The sequence below is a fragment of the Podarcis cretensis genome, assembly GCF_951804945.1.
Source record: "Podarcis cretensis genome assembly, chromosome: Z".
In the NCBI taxonomy this organism is placed as follows: Eukaryota; Metazoa; Chordata; class Lepidosauria; order Squamata; family Lacertidae; genus Podarcis; species Podarcis cretensis.
In genome coordinates this window covers 23639423-23662277 of record NC_137184.1, presented here as the reverse complement: position 1 = coordinate 23662277, position 22855 = coordinate 23639423, and the positions used below count along the sequence as shown (strand labels likewise).

The 22855-nt window shown below is 42.4% G+C and overlaps 2 protein-coding genes and 1 long non-coding RNA gene across 3 annotated transcripts in view; 2 read left to right on the top strand and 1 right to left on the bottom strand.

Moving 5' to 3' along the window:
• The window catches only part of LOC307207675 (uncharacterized protein C8orf48), a 391608-nt gene that overhangs the window by 259065 nt on the left and 109688 nt on the right, over positions 1–22855 (bottom strand). The window lies entirely within an intron of this gene.
• LOC307207741 overlaps positions 1–22855 on the top strand; it is a 281967-nt gene that overhangs the window by 214150 nt on the left and 44962 nt on the right. The window lies entirely within an intron of this gene.
• MTMR8 (myotubularin related protein 8) overlaps positions 1–22855 on the top strand; it is a 44720-nt gene that overhangs the window by 10396 nt on the left and 11469 nt on the right. Inside the window, exons 4-12 of the mRNA XM_079961700.1 lie at positions 6768–6925; positions 8968–9096; positions 10846–10980; positions 11840–11972; positions 13242–13351; positions 14066–14191; positions 19479–19528; positions 21077–21277; positions 22491–22619. Coding sequence (XP_079817826.1) covers positions 6768–6925; positions 8968–9096; positions 10846–10980; positions 11840–11972; positions 13242–13351; positions 14066–14191; positions 19479–19528; positions 21077–21277; positions 22491–22619 — 1171 coding nt within the window. The remainder of the gene's footprint in view (positions 1–6767; positions 6926–8967; positions 9097–10845; positions 10981–11839; positions 11973–13241; positions 13352–14065; positions 14192–19478; positions 19529–21076; positions 21278–22490; positions 22620–22855) is intronic.

Here is a 22855-nt window from a genome sequence, read left to right as displayed (position 1 = left end):
TTGGCCCTCTAAAGTAGGAACCTGAGGCCCTCCAGAAGTTTTTGGACTTTAACTCCCATCAGTCCCTGCCAGTCAAGAATGATGGGAACTGTAGCCATGCAACATCTGGAGGGCTGCAGGTTCCTGATTGCTAGTCAAGAGTATTTGTATTCTGCTTAAAAGATTTCTGCAGTGATTTGATGTTGGTGGGTAGTAATTAAATTTGTTAGTTGCTTGTCGCACAAAGAAGCTTTCCAAGTGACTTACAATGTATTTAAGAGCACAAGCACACATGAAAATAAAACACATGAAATCCATAATAAACCACAAAGCAACCCTCAAAAGTAGTTATTGTTGAGAGGGGAAAGTGCCTGGATTGTGTGGTGATCAATTACATTATCAGTTTCATTTTAGAATCATATTTTTAAGAGCAAAAAAGAGAACACATTTGCTGACTTCTACTTTTAACTATGGATTGCTATAACGACTCTCGTTTTACATACCCATGGAAAGTAGGATGTGTCCTCGGAAAAGAGGACATATGGCAACCCTACTCCAGTCACTAAAACTGGAAAAAATAGATACTGTTTCAGCGTTTATAGGACCTATATGATAACAGAAAAAAATTATCTGCACTTAATACCTTATTGCATGTAATAATGAGCCATGGATGAGCTGGCTTCCTCACCTTCGAAGACAGAGCAATTTGTGTGGGATTTGGAAGAAATCCTACAGGCTGTATTGGGGACCCTGCATAGGCCTGATGAAGCTCCTTGGGTCAGTATTTGACACTGTTGAGATTAGAATACCTTTCACGTGCAGCATTCCTCAACCTAGTGTCCTCCAGCTGACTTAGACTACATCTCCCATCAGTTCCATCTAGAACAGGGCTGATGGGAATTGATGGGAATCAAAATCATATGGAGAGTACCAGATTGGGGGGCGAGCTGCACTAGAGAGTCCTGGCAGCAGCTTCCACTTTCTCTCTAATTTAGGGCATCGTGGTTTTTGTTTCTTTTGTGCTTGAATGCCCATAGTTTTGTTGTGGTTCAGTACCTCCACAGAATCCCACACTGTCTTTCCTCAGCAGAGCACAAATAATTACTCATTATTCACTAGTGGGTGACTGACGGTTGAAGATTACCTGTTTGGCAAACTGACTATTTTATCAGATGCTGGCAGAGACCAATCTGTCTCTGGAGAATCTGCTTACTTGAGAGTCAACAGGATAAGTTATCGATTGGATTTGCATTTTGCAACGGAAAGGAAGGAGGCCTGGAAAAGCAGGGAGTGAAAAGGCAGGGAGTGAGTTATTGTTGATCTGTTTGAATTTCAAAGCTGTCACTGAGTTTGACAATGTTTCAGAGAGCTACCATGTTTTCCCAGCAAATCCAAGAGCATCATTTTGCTGTAACAGTTCTAGGCAGATGAGGTTATCAGGTTCAGATGATAAGCAAACATATTTATTTATTTCAGTTTCTTTATGAATTGCTTCCTGTGAAGCATCTCATTGTAATTTAACAGTAATAACTGAAAAAGGAAGGTCTTCAGTAGGGACCAGTGGAGACGACATCTGTCTGATAAGTAAAGGATGGGAGTTCCAAAGGGTAGATGCTGCCACATTAAAGTCCCACTTCCTACATTATATGGAGCAGACCTGCTGAGATGGTATCTGCAGAATGCCTTCTCCTGCAGAGGATATAAGGGATATAAGAGATGAGATCCTGTTTTAGGAATCAACTCCCAAGCTGTATAAAGTTTTGTGTAAAAGTACCAGCCCCTTGGAACTTGGCTCAGTAGTTAATGGGCAGCCAGTGAAATTTTATACATTTATTTATTGAATTTATATACCGCCTTTTCCTGGAAGTCTCAGGGTGGTTCGCAGAACAAAATCCAAATATAAACTACAAAATGTGTAATCAAAATAACAACAACCCAATAAGCCACCCCCCCAAAAAAAAACACATTTTAAAAGGGCATAGGATGTCAGTTAAATCATCCAAAGGCCTGGTTAAAAAGGAATGTTTTTCCCTGGTGCCTAAAGGTGTATAATGAAGGCGCCAGGTGAACTTTCCTGAGGAGAACATTACACAGACAGGGAGCCACTGCACAGAAGGCCCGTTCTCGTGTTGCCACCCTCCTGACCTCTCGAAGAGGAGGCACAGGAAGAAGGGCCTCAGAAGGTAATCTGGGTAGGTTCATATGGAATGAGGCAGGCCTTGTGGTATTGCGGTCCTGAGCCGTTTAAGGCTTTATAGCTCAAAACCAGCACTTTGAATTGGACCCGTAAACTAATTGATAGCTGGTGCAGTCAGACCAGTATCGGTGTAATATGCTCAAACTGTCTTGCTCCAGTAAGTAACTTGGCCACTGAATTCTGCACTAGTTGAAGTTTCCAAACCCTTTGGAGGCAGTCCTACATATAATGCCTTGCAGTGATCTAACCTTGAGGTTACCAAAGCATAGACAACAGTAGTTTGGCTATCCCTGTCGAGATAGGGGCATAGCTGGACCACTGATGGTACTCCGGTCCATTGAGACCACCTGAGCCTCGAGCAACAGCAAAGGATCCAGTAGTATCCCCAAGCTATGAACCTGCTCCTTCACAGGCAGTGTAACCCCATCAAGAGCAGGCGACCTCCCACCCATCTGGTCTAGAGAACCACCCTCTAACAGTGCCTCAATCTTATCTGGATTGAGTCTCAGTTTGTTGGATCTCATCCAGTCCATTACTGAGGCAAGACACTGGTCCAGCACTTCCACTGCATCACCTGCAGTTGTAAAGGAGAAATAGAGCTGAGTGTCATCTGCATACTTCTGACAGTTCTCCAAACCTCCAGATAACCCCATCCAGCGGTTTCATGTAGAAGTTTAACAACATGGGGGATGTGATTGAGCCCTGTGGAACCCTACATTGAAGATTCCACGGGGCTGAAAAGCATTCCCCAAGCAACACCCTCTGGGAATGACCATCCAAGTAGGACTGGACCACCACAAAGCAGTGCCACCCACTCCTAGTTCAGACAGTTGCTCCAGAAGGATACTATGGTTGATGGTATTGAGAGGTCAAGAAGAATTAACAGGGACATGTTTCCCTTGTCTCGCTCTTGACAGAGGTCATCATACAGGGTAACCAAAGCAGTTTCTGTGCCAAAACTGGGCCTAAACCCTGATTGAAATGGATTCAGAAAATCAATTTATTCCAAAAGTGCTGGAATCTGGTCTGCAACCACTTATTCCAGAACCTTGCTCAGAAAGGGGAAATTAGCAACTGGCTGGTAGTTAGTTAGGTTTTCTGAATCCAGGAAAGGTTTCTTAAGGAGTGGTTTTACCACTGCCTCCTTCAAACAGGCAGGGACCACCCCTTTTCGTAAGGATGCATTCATCGCTTCTCTGGTCCAGCCAGCTGTTCCCTCCCTGCTGGTTTTTATCAGCCAAGAGGGGCAAAGGTCTAGAGCACAAGTGGTTGCCCTGACTGATCCTAGCACCTTGTCCACATCCTCAAGCCTTACCAACTTAAACTCATCCAACACAACAGGACTAGACTGTGCTCTAGACACCCCATGAGAGCCATCTGCTATAACAGCAGAGTCAAGGTCTTGGTGGATGCAAGCAATTTTATCCTCAAAATTCTTTGCAAACAAGCCATAGTGAGCTACTGTTGGTTCTATCACCTCCTTTGGGCCAGCCTATAAAAGGCCCCATACAACCCGGAAAAGCTCTGCCAGATGACATAATAAGGATGCAATGGAGTCAGCAAAGTATGCCTTCTTTTCTGCCTTCACTGCCACTAGGTAGGCTCAATAATGAGCCCTTACCAGTGTTTGATTGCATTCATTTGGATCTTTCCTCCACTTGCGTTCAATTTTTTAAAGCAGTGGTGCAATAAGATGGTGATATGTTTGCACAGTGAACAGCCAAGCTGCTGCATTTTGCATTAACTAGATAGTTTCAGGCACCCACATGATCAACTTTGCACCTACACACAAGCAGCAAAACCCAGGTGTTCCAATTAGTGCTAGAAACACCACCGAATGACAGCTTGTTTTTCTGATTTCCAAGGGAGAGCAGCCATTGCTGCCTGTTTCATTAGTCTTTGGTGCAACATGAGCCTAATCTAATTAATTCTGCATATTGCTTCCCAAAAACATAAGAATAGCATGTTGGATCAAGCCAATGGTTTTCTAGTCCAGCATCCTGTCTCATAGTGGCCAAGCAGATGCCTTTGGGAAGCCCACAAGCTGGATGTGTTCTCCCTGGTTCTTTTTTTCCTCTTTAACATCCAGCAAAAGTTTGCTTATTCCCCTTTTCCTTCTTTTCTTTTTTGGAGACTTCTTTGGTTGGTCCTAATCAGCAAGGTTACATGTTTTCACATTCTACACTAAGATTGGAGTTAGGCTGAGAATATGATCCCTGTGGGCTGAAACCTTGGATTTGTTTTGGCTCTTTACTTGTTGAATGCAAGCACAAAACCAAAACAAACCTTTTCCCAGAGAAAAGAGCAAGGTATCCTGCCCCCTCCGACCTTGTACTATGTAAGAGGGAACAGAAATCTTGATAATGTCAAATGTCTGCCTCACCAGAAGGGTCTGCAAAGCTTTCTTAACCTCTGGTGATAAAAGTACTATAAATGCTTTTATGTTTGACTTCATCTCCAAAGGACCAATGTGGCTACCTACAGGTTTTGGTCATATATGTACAAAGGCATCTTTTGGGGTTATTGCACATCCATAGAATCATAGAATTGTAGATTTGGAAGGGAACCTGAGCGTCATCTAGTGCAACTCCCTCAATGCAGGAATCTCAGCTAAAGCATGCATGACAGATCCAACCTCTGCTTAAAAACCTTCTATGAAGGAGAGTGCACAGCCTTCCAAGGGAGTCCATTCCACTGTTGACTAGCTCTTACCATCAGAAAGTTATTCCTCTTGTTTAGCTGAAATCTCTTTCTTATAACTTGAGTCCAGTATTCACATCCTAGCCTCTGGAGCAGGATAAAACAAGCTTGCTTCATTTTCCAAGTGACAGCCTTTTAGACAGTTGACAGTGGCTATCATATCTCCTCTCCATCACCTCTTCTACATGATAAACCTACCCAGCTTCCTCAACCGTTCTTTATAAGGTTTGGTTTCCAGGCCCTTGATCATCTTGGTTGCCTCCTCTGTTCACATTCAGCTTGTCATCCTTCTTAAATAGTTGCACCCTGAACTGGTCACAGTATTCCAGATGTGGTCTGACCAAGGCAGAATAGAGTGGTACTATTTTTTGATACTTGATTGCGGTCATTGACCGTAATAAAAGGACTTGACTTGACAACTTGAGTGGTACTGTTACTGTTCTTGAGCTGAACAAGAGACTTCTGTTGATACAGCGTAGAATAGTGTTAATTATTTTGCTGCTGCATCACACTGTTGTATCATTTTAAATTTGTAGCTACGAAGATCCCTAGATCCTTTCTGTGTACAATCCAGATGTCCCACATCTTCTTTTTGTGCAGCTGGTTATTCCTGCTTAAGTGTAGAATTTAGGGTTTAGCATTTTCTATTTTATCTGTGTTTTTGTATTTTCATCTATAAGCCACCTCAGTTCCCAGACTGGGGGGAAATTGTATGATGATGGTGATGGTGATTAATAGTAATAATAATAATAATAATAATAATAATAATAATGCTATTCTAAAACATATCCATGGGTCTTTCACAATAAAAACTTATAAACTTTAAAATACAATGAAATAGCAAAATAACCTCACAGAACACCAAAATTCTTTTTAACAACAATAAACAATAAAAGTATCAGTGGTTTTGTTTTGTTTTGAGAAGGAGCCTAAAGGCCTGGGCAAATAGAAATATTCTTTCTTGGCACCTAAAAACCATGTACCTCCCATTCAACCTGTCGCAGAAGCTTCATGAAAGTTTGTTCTTTCTTTTAACAGTGGAATGGACAATCATATGTATATGTAGATGAATAGGAGGGAACATTGGTAAATGTCGTGTGAATTAGTAATTTAAGGGCTTTTCCCCCCAAGGCTGGGGGAGGCTGTTAAAACAAAATCTGAAATTGGAACAAAACTGAACACAAAGGAAACCTCTCAATGAGGGTAGAGGAGAAATTTGTTCTGTTTTACTGCTACAGCTCAAACATCAGCTGGATAGCTCAGTTGGTTAGAGTGTGGTGCTGATTATACCAAGGTTGCAGGTTTGATTCCCATATGGGACAGCTGCATATTCCTGCATTGCAGGGGATTAGACTAGATGATCCTCAGGGTCCCTTCCAACCTGACAGTTCTGTGATTCTATTTTACCTAATTCACACCTTCTAAACCAAAACACAGTTATCCTTTTAAATTCACACTTCTCTGAATTGTGATGCAGTTTTTTGTAATGCAGTTACAAAAATGTGTATATAAAAAAGCATATGTTAGAGGAATGTGTGTGCAAAAATATGTATAATAGTGAATGAACTGTCCCCACCCAGACCCCATAGAAAGGAATTATATTAGGGGAATTGCCAAAAAAATGAGTACAGATTTTGTGCTGACTTGAAAAGAAAAGCATATGCCGTTTTAAAATGGTACATTTATTTATCTATTTTAAAAAAGCATAAATAAAGCACGCTGAGCCTAAAACTGGAAAAACAAGTAACCAAGCAGAGCACATTTGCAGAGTAATCCATCCCTACTCCTGATTCCACTTGTGTGTGTGTATGTGTACCTGTGATTTATGAAGGATTCTGGCTTACACAATCACTTATCTTTTTCCTCTTTCAAAATTGTTTTTGTGCTCTAGTGAAACCGGAAGAGCTTTATGCATTCTCTTACAATCCCAAAATGCCCAAAGAGAACCGGGAGATGGGCTGGAAGCTGATAGATGTCAAAGTAGACTACCAGCGCATGGGGATTCCAAATGACTATTGGGAAATAACCAATTTTAACAAAGACTATGAGGTAATTCTTGTTCAGACGGCAGCTTAATGCAGTGTTTCATTCCAATGGCTTGTTACATTTTTCATTCTAATTTTGTTCATGTATTATTTATTTTACTTGTGAGCTGCTTAAATGAATATCCTTAAAGGCCGGATATAAATAAGCAGAAGAATACCAACTATCTTCCAGTGGCAAATATGCCTTTTTCTGGGCAAAGTGCTTGAGAAGGTGTTGGCAGTCCAGCTTCAGGCATGCTCAAAGGAAGCTGATTGCTTGGATCCAATCCCTTCCAGCTTCAGACCTGGTCATGGCACTGAAACAGCTTTTGTCATCCTAGTTGATGACATTTATCAGGAGAGAGATGTGGAGACTGTGCCCCTGCTCCTACTCCTTGATCTTTTTGCAGTTTTTGATACTGTTGACCATAGTATCCTTTTGAGGCAGCTCAGGGAGGTAAGGGTTGGGGGCACTGTATTTCAGTAACTCTGCTCCTACCTCCAGGTCCATTTCCAGAAAGTAGGCTACTGTTCAGCACCATGGCAGTTGTCCTCTGGTATCCTGCAGGATTCCATCTTATCCCCCATGCTCTGGTGACTGGGAGTGGCTGCCAAGACCATGTAACACCGGTCCTGAAAGACCTACATTGGCTCCCAGTACGTTTCCGAACACAATTCAAAGTGTTGGTGCTGACCTTTAAAGTGCTAAATGGCCTTGGCCCAGTATACCTGAAGGAGCATCTCCATCCCTGTTGTTCATCTCATACACTGAGGTCCAGCGTTGAGGGCCTTCTGGCATTTCCCTCACTGCGAGAAGTGAGGTTACAGGGAACCAGGCAGAGGGCCTTCTCGGTAGTGGTGTGCGTCTTGTGGAACGCCCTCCCATCAGATGTCAAGGAAATAAACAACTGACTTTTAGAATATATCTGAAAGCAGCCCTGTTTAGGGAAGTTTTTAGTGTCTGACACTGTATTGTTTTTAATATTCAGTTGGAAGCCGCCCAGAGTGCCTGGGGAAACCTAGCCAGATGGGCGTGGTATAAATAATAAAATTGTTGTTGTTGTTGTTGTTGTTGTGCGTGGTATAAATAATAAAGTTGTTGTTGTTGTTGTTGTTGTTATTTAACATCTATTTGAATTTTCTGGGAGCTGTTGTCATGAGATTTGGAGTGACACGTCATCAATATGCAGATGACACCAAGCTTTATCTCTTTGTTCCCTTTGGCTCAGGAGAGGTGGGTGAGGTGTTAGACCAGTGCTTGGAGGCAGTGATGGAATGGATGTGGGCCAATAGAATGAAGCTGAATGCTGAAAGTACAGAGGTGGAACCTTTGATTTCTGGGGGCAGCAGACAAAGAATCTCAAAAAAGAAAACCAACCCTAAAACCCCTTCTATTTTCCCTTTACTCTTAACTTGGTTAAGTATATCTTAAGTGATTTGGACATCCCATGGATGGGGCTCTGGAAGGCTGGAAAGCCATTTGGAAAAGGCCCATAATTTTATAAAATAAGGCTGGATATGTTAAGGAAGGATAAAACTGAACTAATTATGCATCACTTGTTTTGGGATACAAGCTTTTATATTGCTACATTGCAATAAGGTGTATTAAGGAGATAATAATCTATGAGAAACAGTACAAGGTCAGGGAGAAAACCTGCTCTTCTCTCTAGCCTTGCATTCTATAAAAGACTTTTGAAACAAACCACACATAAAAGGGTCCTGTAACACATCTCCTGAAAACAGTTACTGTTGGGCTTTGGTGAGCTTTCCCTGGGGAATTGTACAACAGTGAAACTACAACTGAAAAGGTCTGACTTGTTAATCAAACTGACCTTACATGTCCAGGAAACTTGCAGAAAGGTCCCTCTCTTCTAGATCATAATGAACAGTAATGCTGTGCGTTCTGTCAGTAAGAGCAATTTAGAATGAGTGTTTGGTGCATGCTTGCTTGCTTGTAGCAATAGTATCTTACTCCTGCTGATTCTGAACAAATACTGCTAAACACCTTAACACATTTGCAGCTGACTTAGCTTTAATATCAATGTTGAGTTTCTTTTTGTATCTTAGGTTTGCAGCACATACTCTCCAGATCTAGTGGTGCCTAAAGCAGCTACTAGGGCAACGGTGCTGGGGAGCTCAAAGTTTCGAAGCCGGGGTCGGATACCAGCACTTTCCTACTTCTACAAAGAGAATAATGTTAGTAAGACATGTTCTGCTTTTCATGGGGTTTTGGTCTTCCTCCATAGTCAATCCCGTCGTCTTCCTCGGGACTCAATCTGATTGTGCTGTATGTGTAGACTAGGGGTGGGGAACCAATGGCTCTCCAGACGTTACTGGACAACAGGTCCCATCTTCCTTGATCAGTATCAGTATTTGGAGCTGAAGTCCAGCAACATGCAGAGGGCCACAGGTTCCCCACCGCTAGGATAGATCAAGCCTTAGACAATGCTTATTGATGCAGAGGGCAATCTTGTCTTCTTGTACTGAAATTGCTACCTTGAAACTATTTTAGCTTTACATTTTAAACACATGTAAATATTGCTCATGTCTTCTCTCTTCCTCTACCATACCATATGACTTCTTGGCAACATTTTACAGAAGTGGCTGGGCAAAATAATTTTGGCCATGATTTGTCGCTTTACAACATAGCATGGCCAAAATTATTTTGCCCAGTTTTGGGGGGCCCATCCTAAATTGACTAGATGTTCTTTTTCAGAATTTCATTTAGAAAAGAGATGAGGAAAAGTAGCTTCTTAAAATTAAATATTATTACAGTTTTAAACTGGACTCCTAAAATCAGGAGCCTGGAATTGTGATTTTCCAGTGTTGTTCCATCCACAATTTGTGGAGGGGATGTGGAGGTGAAATGAATAAAGTTAGATGGTTCAGCTCCTGATGACTATTAGCTCTTGGCTGACTGAGGCATGTACAGCAATTTTTTGCTGTCTCCTTTTCCACACACACCCCACATTGTCCTAGGGAGACAATGCAGGACTGATGAGGAGAACCAGCTCCTGGCTATACACACCTCAGCCTGCAAGTGTTGGTGAAGTCTTCAGTGCACACAGATGCCTTGACTCTGGCCTTGTGGTGACTCAGTGGGGGCCTTGCCAGAATCTCTTTATGGGAAACCCCATGGACAGCAGTAAGTGTCTCCTCTTGGTCTCACCTGAAACTCTTTTACCCAGTTCCATTTTGCACAGAACTTAGTGACAACACTTCATTCAGATCAATTCAGAACAGCATTTTTCTTCTTGAAAACTACAGATCTGGTTATGTTGGGCAATGTTCAGCTAATTATATTTCAACTCTGCTAATCTCAGCTTTTTGAAACAGGAAATAGCTTGCAACAGAGAACCCTCTTTTATTCATTGTTGGCCTGATTTAAATGGCACTGGTTCTCATTGTGGAATAAAATGCTGAGCATTTAGCTTTTAACTTTGCTGTCCTTGCAGTGCCCTAGGTTCAAGTATGGACAGAATTATTTTGGGGGAACTTCCCTTGGTTGGTGGTATATGCGTTTTCATGCCAGTATTCTGGTTACTCAGCATTGTCACTGGTTTGGGAGAAGAATGATGATCAAAAGTAAATGGATATGAGGGTGATGATCTCATTTCACAAAAGGCACTGTCTCATCCAAAAGGAGGTATTCTTGGAATGAAAGCTGTTTCTCCTAACCCCCCTAAACACTGGCAGGCCAGATAAACTTCAAACAGCTGTTAAAAGATAAGTTGGTTTCCCTCCCCACAATTGTGTCACTTCTGTATACTCTCATAAAAGTTTCTCTCATAATATTTATGCATGTTGGTAGACCAAGGCAATTGCTTAATACACTGCTGCTTCTATCTGCAAGTTGTGGGTGGAGAAAAGCAGGTGCCTTACTGCACAATTCTGTGCTGGAGAACTTCTTACCTGCTACACGTGACATACTCTTGTGTCTTTCAGGCTGCAATATGCCGTTGTAGTCAGCCCTTGTCTGGGTTAAGTGCTCGTTGCCCAGAGGATGAACAGCTGCTGCAAGCACTTAGGGAAGCCAATCCAGGAAGTCCCTTCATGTATGTTGTAGACACAAGGCCAAAGGTATCACTTCATGGGATCTGGGGGCACTTGTGTGGTCAACAACTCTGACTTTGACATTGCCTAAACACAGTGTGGCCATAAAGGGATTCTGCTAGGGAGGAGAATCATGACATCCTTTTCCTAGTTTCATGGGTGGGCCTTACATAGTCCTTGGACTGCTTCATGTGGACCTTGGGCTAACTTCTTGCAGGTGGTAAGAAGGAGGGAAAGGAGAGGAAAGAGGTTGGCAAAAAGATAGAGAAGAGTGTGACCTGCTCACATTTTGTTCTTCCCAGCCCACCACTGCATGTATCTCCCACAACAGATTATCCGCAAGGGAATGTGGCCGTCAGCAGAAAAAGCGTTACCAGCTCTTGACACTACTGATGCTTCTCACACATGCACAAAAGGATCTGCCAGTCACTTCATATTTGCTACTCAGTTAGTATGCCTTTTAAATCAGCCTTCTGCAACTTGATGCTCTTCAGATGTTTTGGGCAGAAACTCCCATTAACCCTAGCCTGCACAATGGGAGTTATGGTCCAAAGCATATGGAAGGCACCAGGTCAGGGAAGGCAGATTTATCTCTTCTTAACTGGCTGCTACTTGCAGCAGGTGGCAAAAAATACTGACAATGATGCATCATTTAATACTTAGCATCCCTAGGGGAAAGAGGAGAACATTATGGTAGGATTGTAGCCTTGCAGTTCTGATAATGTTCTAGTTTCTGTCTTAGAAATTTTTGTGAGACACCACACTGTATATAGGAAGAATTCTACTTTTTAAGTTACTTTTTCAAATAATGCTAAAGAGGGCCAGTGGGTGTGTATGTATCAGAAAGGGCTGTGCATAATCATTTTTTGCTACCCAATTTTTCCAGCTGAATGCCATGGCCAACCGAGCTGCTGGAAAGGGTTATGAGAATGTTGATAACTACGACAACATTCGTTTTAAATTCATTGGTATCGAAAACATCCATGTTATGAGGAGCAGCCTGCAGAAGCTACTGGAAGGTGTGTTTGGTTTTTTTATTTTGACTGGCCACTTGCAATGATCACCTGTTGAGCTACGTTGCTGTAAGACAGGCAATTATTGTAGACACAGGAGCCTGTGTACTCTGCAGGTGTGGGACAGGCAAGAGATTAGGAGAGTAAATAACCTGGCAGCTCTCCTGGCTTGCTGAAGTGCCTTGCTGGTGTTACAGCTTGCTCTAAAAAGCAATATTTAGAGAGATGAAAGCTGGTGGGGGATAAACACCTGCATTTTAATTTTAAAGCACATTGAGAAAGGAGGGTTTGAACTATTTGAGCTGCAGAGTTCAGAGTCCTCCTTGTGAAATCAGAAGTGACCAACTTCTTTATATGGAGGAGGAGGGTCGAATCATTCCTGGCCAAGCTGTTTGGAGGCAGGATTCTCCCCAGTCATGATATCACCAAGGGAAATCTGATCCTGCAGGGTGAATAAGCTGGCTTTCTGTCACTTCTCACAAGCTGCCAGCTGAATCAGAATGCTACCTGATGGCACTTTGTTGCACACAAGTTTGTGTTTCCACTTTGGAGGATACCTTTTGAGGTGACTGGATGCCCCAAAGGCTTTTCACCTTTGGTACATAGCAGTGATGGAGTGCCTCTTTCCATTCCAGCCTGCCCAAGCATTAAGGTTTTCATATCCGTGAGTTCCATCTCTTGGAGAGATGCTTTATGCATCTGCAAAGGATAGGGCCTTCTTGGTGGTTTTGCCCTGGATTTGGCATACCCTCCCACAGAAGGGCCGAATGGTGTGTACTCCTTTTGCCACTTCGTTTTGGATTAATATTCCTCAGATTTTATTCCCCTCTCATTTTTATTGTTTTAATATTGTATTGATATTTAGAATTTTTATGCACACTGCCCTGGAATCCATTCTTGAATGAAGTTTAGGAATCTGCAAATTTGGTTTTTTTTAAGCGAAGCACATAACATGATAATATTAATAATAGTAATTATTATTTTATTTATATACCACCCAGCTGACTGGGTTGCCCCAGCCACTTGTGAGTGGCTCCCAAGAGATTATTAAAAACACAATTTTTGCTTCTCAGTTAACATGCCTTTTAAATCAGCCTTTTGCAAGGTGCATGGCTGAAAGACTCCCTAGTTTCTGACTACATGAAGGAGGAATTTATATTGGGTAGCAATTTCTGAGTGGCCTTCACACAAACAATTTCTCAATGCTTGGAAGAAACTTCCATAATGATAGAGACAGTTGTATGTTTATCATACCTTCCGCTTTTGTTCCTTTAGTGTGTGAAACGAAATCTCCTTCAATGAGTGATTTCCTTACTGGCTTAGAGAACTCTGGCTGGTTACGGCACATTAAAGCTGTAATGGATGCTGGTGTCTTTCTTGCTAAGGTAAGGCCCACCTCTGAATTTCCAAAGATATCCGTCATCAGAGAAATGGGAGAGCAGGAGTGAAAGCTTTATTGCTTGGGCTGTGCTTGGGTGAGGCAGATCTTGAATGAACACTAGGGAAAGTAGGTCTTCTGTGTTAAACCTGTCATAGTTCCATGACTTTTACATGGAATTGGCACTTCAGTGTGCTCAAGAGGAGGCAGTTCCACTATTCAGCTTGATTAGGAAGTTGTTCAATGTTGGGGCACTCTTAAGGGCAGCAGAAAAAACTAACAGATCGTTGAAAGTCCTTGATGGCAAGAACCATAGAGGGGAAATCATAGGTTTGTTTTTTCATATCCAGGCTATTAAAACAAATGGAGGGCCACCTACTTAAATGGGGGATGTTGGAGGGGGTCATGTGTTCTGTAGGCTAGGAATGGGAAACATGGTGCCCTCCAGATGTTGCTGAACTCCCAACTCACATCAGCACCAGTCAGCATGGCCCACAGTCAGGGATGATGGTAGCTGTAGTCCAGTACGAAGGATCACAGGTTCCCCATCTGTCCTCTAGGCTCCACCTGCTTCATAGTTCATTGTTTGGCCTTCTCTCCATATTGGTATCATGTAATCCAGCATTTTATTTAAAGCAGCAGTCAAAATGTTTTGCTGTGAAATGTTCAGGAGATTTATATGGTATGTTTTTATTTGTGTGTGCCATCTCACCTGTCATAGGCAGTGAAAGATGAAGGTGCCACTGTCCTAGTGCACTGCTCTGATGGCTGGGATCGCACTGCCCAGGTCTGCTCAGTGGCCAGCCTCCTCTTGGACCCCTTTTATCGGACCTTTAAGGGATTTATGGTAAGAGCAGGAGAAGATCTGTCTTCGCTTTTTTGTTTTTAAACCATATGGTCAATTCATGTAAATGGTTAGAATTGGTCTATGTGTAAACAAATCCTAATTAAAGCATCTGATTGCTTCTGTTGAATGCTTGTGATTTGGAGAAGTCATGGTGCAGTTGCACATGACAAATCTAATTAATTTAAACAGTGGTGGGACTGGGGGATTCTGATATATCATATATGACATGCCCCTTGACTTCTTTATATACAGTGGTACCTTGGGTTACATACGCTTCAGGTTTCAGACTCCTCTAACCCAGAAATAGTACCTCGGGTTAAGAACTTTGCTTCAGGATGAGAACAGAAATCATGCTCTGGCAGTGCAGCAGCAGCAGGAGACCCCATTAGCTAAAGTGGTACCTCAGGTTAAGAACAGTTTCAGGTTAAGAATGGACCTCCAGAACAAATTAAGTTTTTAACCCGAGGTACCACTGTATTTTCAAGCAGTGATGTGGGATGGAATTTTTTTGGGGTGCTTTATGTCTCTACAGAATTTTTTTCTGTTTCATAAGTTAATTAAGTTAATGAATACCGATTGCAAATACAGTATTAGTCAAGCTTGACAATTTCAAAGGTTTTAGCTTTGTTTACTGAAAACATGTAAAATAAACAAGCTAAATTAGAACAATCTCTAGGGCATCAGAAAATGTTCTGATCCAAAATGAAATCCAGTACAAATCATCTTTTGCAAATTTACCCTAATTTGCATAAGACATTCTTGAACTGTCTTCAGGAGCACTGAGTGAAGGTGAGCAGGCAAGTTATGGCATGGGCAGCTGCAGTTCCTGGTACCAGCTAACAGAATGCTTATGGGCCAAGCAGTGATGTGCAGTTGTGCCTACTCTCCTTCTTCCACAGCTAAGCAGATGGGAGGCAAAGCCGTTCCACTGGGCAGGGCTGCACTTTTACTGCAGTAGTATGCATCAGTGTCACTATTTCATACTTTGAACTTGCAGGGCATTTTTCTCTGTGCACATATGAACATAACATCAGTCTAATAAGACTAGAAGTAAAGACTAATGTGAGTTGTGGGGGAGGCTCTCCCTTATTTCATACAGCTCATACATATTTTTTAATTAAAGCCATCTATTCTTGCAGTTAAACTTCTGCATAAATGTTTGTCTTTATTCAGTCTGAGGGTATGTGTGATAGACCACCATAATGAATTGTTTCTCTCCCTTTCAGTTTTAACCAAGAATGATAGCTGATACTGAGATTGTTTCATTTATTAGCATTCTTTGAGAACTGAAGTGAAGGGTTGTACTAGGTTGCTTATTAGCACTCTTTGGGTTTACTCCCCAGTTTTTACAACAAGATACTTTTTGAATGCTACAGCTTTATAATCCACTGAGGAAAAAGGCTTAAACCCTTCTAGAGGAACCGTGCTGGGGGACTTGTGATTTCAAATTCCTGTAATGTAAGCTGCCTTTTAGGATGATAAAGTAAACAAAGTTAGCAACTACCGTATTTTTCGCCCCATAGGACGCACCCCCTATAGGACGCACCTAGTTTTTTTGGGCGGGGGGGGGAATAAAGAAAGAAAAAATATTTCCCCCCCAGGCACGGGGCTGGCGCGGGGGAAGCCCAAGCTTCCCCAGCCCCCAGAACAGCCTGCTATCCGCAAGCCTAGGGAGCCGCGCCGGTCTCCCCAGGCTTGCGGACAGCTGTGAGAAGCCCAGGCGCGCTCTTCAGCGCGCCCGAGGCTTCGGAATGCAGGTAGCTCTGTGTAACCCTCTGGAGCCCAGCGCGGCTTGGCGCCGGGCTCCCGAGGGTCACGCAGAGCTGCGCAGAGCCCGGCAGGGCAGGCAGCTCTGTGCGACCTTCCGGAGGCCGGCGTGGCTTGGCGCCAGGCTCCGGACAGTTGCACAGAGCTTCCTGAAGCCTGGAGAGCGAGAGCCTCTCGCTCTCCAGGCTTCAGCAAAAGCCTTTATTCGCCCCATAGGACGCACCCACATTTCCCCTTCATTTTTGGAGGGGGAAAAGTGCGTCCTATAGGGCAAAAAATACGGTATATGCATCAACTTATGTCTGCCTGATATCTGCTACTGCTACTCGACATAGTAAGGAAAGAATTACTGTGCAAAATGCTGAAGAATTACTGTGCAAAATGCCCTGTATGTTAAATCACAACCAGCATTATTTTTAAAGCTTCCTTACACTTATTAGGCAGTTAAAATGCTAATTTTGAAAACACACACACACCACAGTGAATGCAGGTTTGCAGTCTAAAAATAAACAGCACAATGGATGACAGAAATATGACTCATTCTGGCTTCAGAGATTTCATTACATATTGGCTATCAGATTCAAATTCATATTTGTGTGGCTTTATTAGAGGGTAGATTTATTTTTAACGAAAAGAACGTTGGAGAATATTGGAATGTGTTGCTGAATTTCCATATCATGGGCTACACACAGCCAGGATTCTAAGTTGACGTGGTCTGTCCTACATTAGAGATTCATATGCTCAGTGTATGCTCATATAATTAAAGATACAAGCGTATGTGTGGCACTGCATAATCTGATCCCAAGGTGTACCTCAGAATGCTTCCAGGCACTTAAAAAATACTCACTGGAGGCATTTCATGATTCTAAATGGTTTTTCGGTTTTTATGTCACTCTGAGGTTGACATAAATTGGTCTTCGAGGAGATGAGTCATGCATCTGTGTATGTTGTCTGTTTTCTTCCATGGGAGGGCTGCTGGAGCAATCCCATATCATGTAGAAATGCTTGTCTTAGAATTGGAAATCTAAGTGTGTGGCGGTGTTGCTTTTGAATGCAAAAATCACTTGTGGGAAGGGAAATGAGGATTTTTCAGTTCTACTGTGTCTCCACATGCATTTCTTCCTTGGGCATCTTTCTAGAAGCCCTCCTGCAGAGGAAAATATTGTAAGAGATCTGATAAATGTTACTTGGCTATATTAACAGTCCTTTAATAGGCTGCTCCTTCCCTTGCGCAGAACGAGGTAGTAGAATTCCGGGCTATACCACATCAGTCTGAAGGTGTTCATTCTTCCCCCTCCCCTATATATAAAAAAAATCCTATAGCACACTAGTACATTAGGGAAAGGGCTGTGTTAAAATCTCTCATGGTGAAGTGCTTGTTTATTACATGCTATAAGCTTTCTGTGGAGTGGGAGTGCATTCAAGAATATGACACGTACATGATGTGGTATAGTTCAGAATTATACTGCCTCATTCCTCATGTATAGCCAGGCACTTAGAGCTATTTTGCACATAATGCTCACCCTATTAAAGCATCTCCATGACGCTGATGTTCAGAATTCTTGATGTTCTGATCTTGCCCTGAAACGACCTGCATTTGGCAAGAGCTTCATGATTTAACAAAGAACTGAAATTGCTATGATATTCCAAAGGTTATCAAGCAGCTACTTTTCGGGTAGTAGAGAGATACAATTAACGATGAAGATCTTTGAATTGACTGCGTCTTTATTTATTGATGCTAGGCTTCATGCTGCTGTTTGCTGCCATTGCTGCACTGGACCCTTTTCCAAGTTAATTAGATATACACCAATGGTATAATAAAATCAGGACATTTATTCACAGTGCAAGAGGAACAATTAGCTACCTTTTTGGCTTCTGTTGTTTTACGTCACGCTGTTCCTTTCGTAGTAGCTACCATTTCCCGCTTCTCCCCATCCCAACTCCTACGGAAAATTAGCTACCATGGATGGAGAAGAGGGTCCCAGTGCTAACAATGAGACCCTCTTCTCCATTCTTCGTAGCTTTCATAGTTTTCATAGCCATTCCTCCACCAGCGGGTATGATTTCTAGCCCCCCCCCCCCAAATCTTAAGCTTTCTCTGTATTTAGGAGGGAGGAGAACCTTTAGAAATCTTAAGTGAAAGAACTTCAGATTGATTTGTGTTAGTGTAATTTGTTTATATCTGAGCAATATTGGGGAGAGCATTGAGGTGGCTCCTGCACTGAGGCTTGAGCTTATTGCTGCTGCTGTTCACTATCTTGGTTGTTGGCTTTATGTCCCACTGTTCTTCCAAAGGAGCCCAGGGGTGACAAACATATCCACAGTTTAAAAGCAAAAGCTGTTGTCCCCCCAAAATGCTTAACTGCACTCTGCCCTAGAAACCTTACTCCCTTGTCCTCTGTCTAAATCAATGTTTCCCAAACTTGTGTCTCCAGCTGTTTTCGGACTACAGTTCCCATCATCCCTGATCACTGGTCCTGCTAACTAGGGATGATGGGAGTTGTAACCCAAAAACAGCTGGACTCCCAAGTTTGGGAAAGACTATTCTGGATAATTTGCATCCAGGAGGGCACCCTTGCCTTATTAAGAATGACTTGCAGCATTTGAAATGGGCCGCAGAACACAGTGAGAGCACACTTAAGCCCTGTCCCAGTACTCTCAGGAAAAGGCAGTGGGGTCTTCAGTTACTGAAAAATGTGGGCTGAGGATTTCTTTTCCCTCTTCCTGCTTCAGAGCCTCGTTGGGTTAAAATTTGCCCAATTCCTGCTCCAGATAGATCAGTCATTGCTTGCGATTTTTAAAATTTATTTATCTGCATAGTTCTTGGTTATTATTTTTAAAAAAACACACCTCTAAGCAGTTTACATAAAATATACAATAATCTGATTTACATCCTATGCCCTTTTAAAAATGTGTTTTTTTGTGTGTGGGAGTGCTATTGAGTTGTTGTTATTTTTATTATGTATTTTATAGTTTTATATCTTGATTTTATTCTGTGAACTACCCTGAAAGCCCAGGGTATAGGGTGGTATATAAATAATAATAATAATAATAATAATAATAATAATAATAATAATAACAACAACAACAATAGTAATAATATTTAAATAAATAAATAAAATGCAAACCAGAGTTAAAAACGTATTACTGTAAAACAGAAACCCAAAATATAAATAAAACCAGCAGTTAAATATACGTTATAAAATAATATTACATGTCAGCTTTACATACTGTAGTAGGCTTGCCTAAACAGAAAAGGTTTTAGCAGGTGCTATTATCAGTACAGCAAGGACACCTTCCTAATGTTAATGGGCAGAGTTCCAGAGTGTAGGTGCTGCCACACTGAAAGATCAAATGGACGGTGTCTAGGCACAGTTGGTTTTTCTGATGGACCTGACAGCCTGGTCTTACACTTGTTTAGCCCGAAGTAAGTCCTGATGTGCTGCCCTGATTGGTGCCACTTATTTTTCTTTGTAAGCCACTTTGTAATTTAATTTCTGTCTCTAATTTATCATTAAAGGTCCTGATAGAAAAGGAATGGATTGCAATGGGCCACAAGTTCTCACACAGGTAAAATCCAAATTGTGTGCTAAGATTAGAATGTCTGGAAAGGGGATCCTTCTTGTATATGCTCTTCTTGGCCAAGTGCTTTCCGTTGATGTTACAGTGTGGTTAAGGGGCTGTAGTATGACTAGGGACATCAACATTTATATCCCTACTCAGCACTGAAGCTCATTGGGTGACTGAACCACTAGCTTTCAGCCTAACCTACCTCACAGAATTGTTGTGAGGATACAATGCAGAGAGAGAAACTCTGCATAGCACCTGATGAACTCCTTAGAGTGGAACTGGTACAAGGAAAGATAAGGACTTATGCTAAGAAATTCCACAGATAAGACAAACTTCTCTAAGCGCTCTCCCATCCAGCTTAGCAACTGTAGTTGCTTGGCTGCAAAGGACTACGTTTTTTTACACTCAGTCCTGCCTTTGAGGTTGTGCAGCTTCTCTAAACTCCTCACCAGTTAGGGATGTAGGAGGCTGCTTTTTTCTAAGTCAGATGGTTGGTTCATCTAGCTCAGTATTATCTACACAGGACAGCACACGGGGCCTTTTTAAGGCCTACCTTGAGACAACAGAGATTGAAAATGAGACCTTTTGCATGCAAGGTAGATGCTCTAAAACTGGATGGTGGCCCATCCCCAAGCATAACCTTATCAAGCAGGGGTGGTGTGTGTACATACACACACACACACACACACACACACACGGGAGTCCCCCACTTACTGAGGGGTTTTGTTCCTGGTCACTGCACACATCATCAGAACACGCACAAACAAGTTCCAGCCTGTTCTGTCCCCGCCTTGCCCCCTTTTCTTACCAGAAACAATGCGCAAGTCAGTCACATGCATGCTGATCGTGTGCAAGTGGGGAGTTGCCTGTACGCATGCGCATACACACACCACCCCATCATAAAATATCAGGGTAGTATACAACAATATAGATGAGATAAAATATAAGAACCAATAAAATGCTTTGAAAATGTTTCTGTCCACAAAGTTTCCTCACACAATTTAGAACCCTGGAAGATCATTCACTTCTTACCCAGTTCCTCCCTGCCAGCTCTGCGCTAAGCCAAAACTTGTTGCATGAACGTCACCATAGAAAATCCTACTAACATCTTAGTTGTTACAGAATATTCAGTGATATTGCTATAATCATCCAAGGCACCATAATAGTACTTTGATATTGTGCCTTTCCTTCAGGGAGTTCAAACTGGCACACATAATTTTACAGGTTGAACTTCTGTCTAGTCATCAGATAAGCCCAGACCTCCTTATCAATAATCATAAGGTCAGCTGGTCTATCAGAATAATCTCTCCAGAGTTTTTATTGCTGCTACTTCTCCACCAGATAATCCCCTTTCTTGATTCTCTCCTTGAGGTCTTTTCCCTACCCCCAGCTAAAATTACAGTAGAAGTTTTGTGAAGGATAACTGAATTATCCACACCTCTGACCAGATTCTTTGGTGAAGGATGAGGATCCACTGAAGGTTAAACATCTATTGTCTTCCTTCAGCAATGCTTTTGATGATACCCTCAAACTTTTCTGTCTTTCCAGGTGTGGCCATCTAGAAGGGGACCCCAAGGAAGTGTCTCCTGTCTTCACCCAGTTCATTGAATGTACCTGGCAGCTCATGCAGCAGTTTCCTTGTGCATTTGATTTTAATGAGCGGTGTCTTCTTGAAATTCACGATCACGTCTATTCCTGCCAGTTCGGCAATTTCCTGGGGACCTGTCACAAGGACCGGGAAGATATGAAGTGAGTTGGCATTTCCAGCCGGCAAAATTCAGTATTTTCTCCTTTGTTCCCTGACTATTAAAATGAAGGAATAATTTCCCTAAACCCATCTGAACTCTGGAGAGTACAGTGGTACGTCGGGTTACATACGCTTCAGGTTACAGACTCCGCTAACCCAGAAATAATGCTTCAGGTTAAGAACTTTGCTTCAGGATGAGAACAGAAATTGTGCTCCGGCAGCGCAGCAGCAGTGGGAGGCCACATTAGCTAAAGTGGTGCTTCAGGTTAAGAACAGTTTCAGGTTAAGAACAGACCTCTGGAACGAATTAAATGCTTAACCCGAGGTACCACTGTAATGCTCCAAAAACATTAGTTGAGGCCCCTGCAAATGTGTATGTGTTTCTTAAATGCATTGTCCCATTGAGTCAGAAAGTATTTTAGAGATGGCATTAAAGGGGGTTAAACAAATCTATAAGAGAGAAGTTGATGGCTGTATGGAACCTCCATGTTCAGAGGCAGTTGCTGGGCAGTTGGTAATAGCAGGAAAAGTGCTATTGCCCTTATGTCCTGCTTGTGAGCTTCACTGAGGAATCTGTTTGGCCACTGTGGTGAGCATTATGCTGGACTAGATGGACCTTTGGTTTCATCCAGCAGGGTATTTGCATAATGTTCTCCCGCACAGAAGCAGCCTGAGGTGTGTTCTTGAAACTCCATGTGAACCTTCAGGATTTGCAGGAAGCTCAAGAAGATAAGAGGGCAGCTGACACTAGACCCCAATGGTGTGTCTTGCCTCCTATGAACTGCTATCCCAGACCTGTAAAGGGGGACTGTATATGGATGGAGTTACAGATGACAAAGAATTTGGGCCTGCCATTGAATGTGGTACCCCTGTAATATCCTTCTGTAATATGCCAAGAAACTAACCTGTGTCCTGATCTTACCACACCGCTCATTTCACCTCCCTCGTTCTACTGCAGATGGGAAAGTGTACAATGTAATGGTGACAGGAAGATTGAAAGGGATGTTTCATGGTAGAGACGCAGGAACTTGACACAGGGCTGCCATTTTTGGTGGCAGCAGCATGTTTTATGTCACTTTTAGTTCTTTCCTATGATTGGCTGAATTGCAGCAGTTCTCTCCCTCTATAGCACCCTTCTGCTTCACTAGATCCTTTTGTTTATATCTCCTATCATCAAAAACTGGCTACTGTAATCACTCACTTTTTATTTCCTAGAATCCTTGAGAAGACTCATTCCCTGTGGCCTTTCCTTCTCCAGAAGAAGCAGGAGTTCAGAAACCCTCTCTATAAGGGATTTGCAGCTTACAAGGAACTCCGGCCGAACACACTGCCATTTAGTTTCCAGTAAGTTGCTTATTAGCTGCTAACATGAGTTTGACTAAACTGCAGGAAGCAGTGGAAGACAGGAGTGCCTGGCGTGCTCTGGTCCATGGGGTCACAAAGAGTCGGACACGACTAAACAACAAAAGTTGCTTATTGGCAGAAAGTAATTAGGGAAACAAGGAACCTTGCTGCTGCCTTGACTCTTGAGTTGTCCCATTGCTGATTCTGCTTTAATTTTGTAACTGTATAATTAAAAT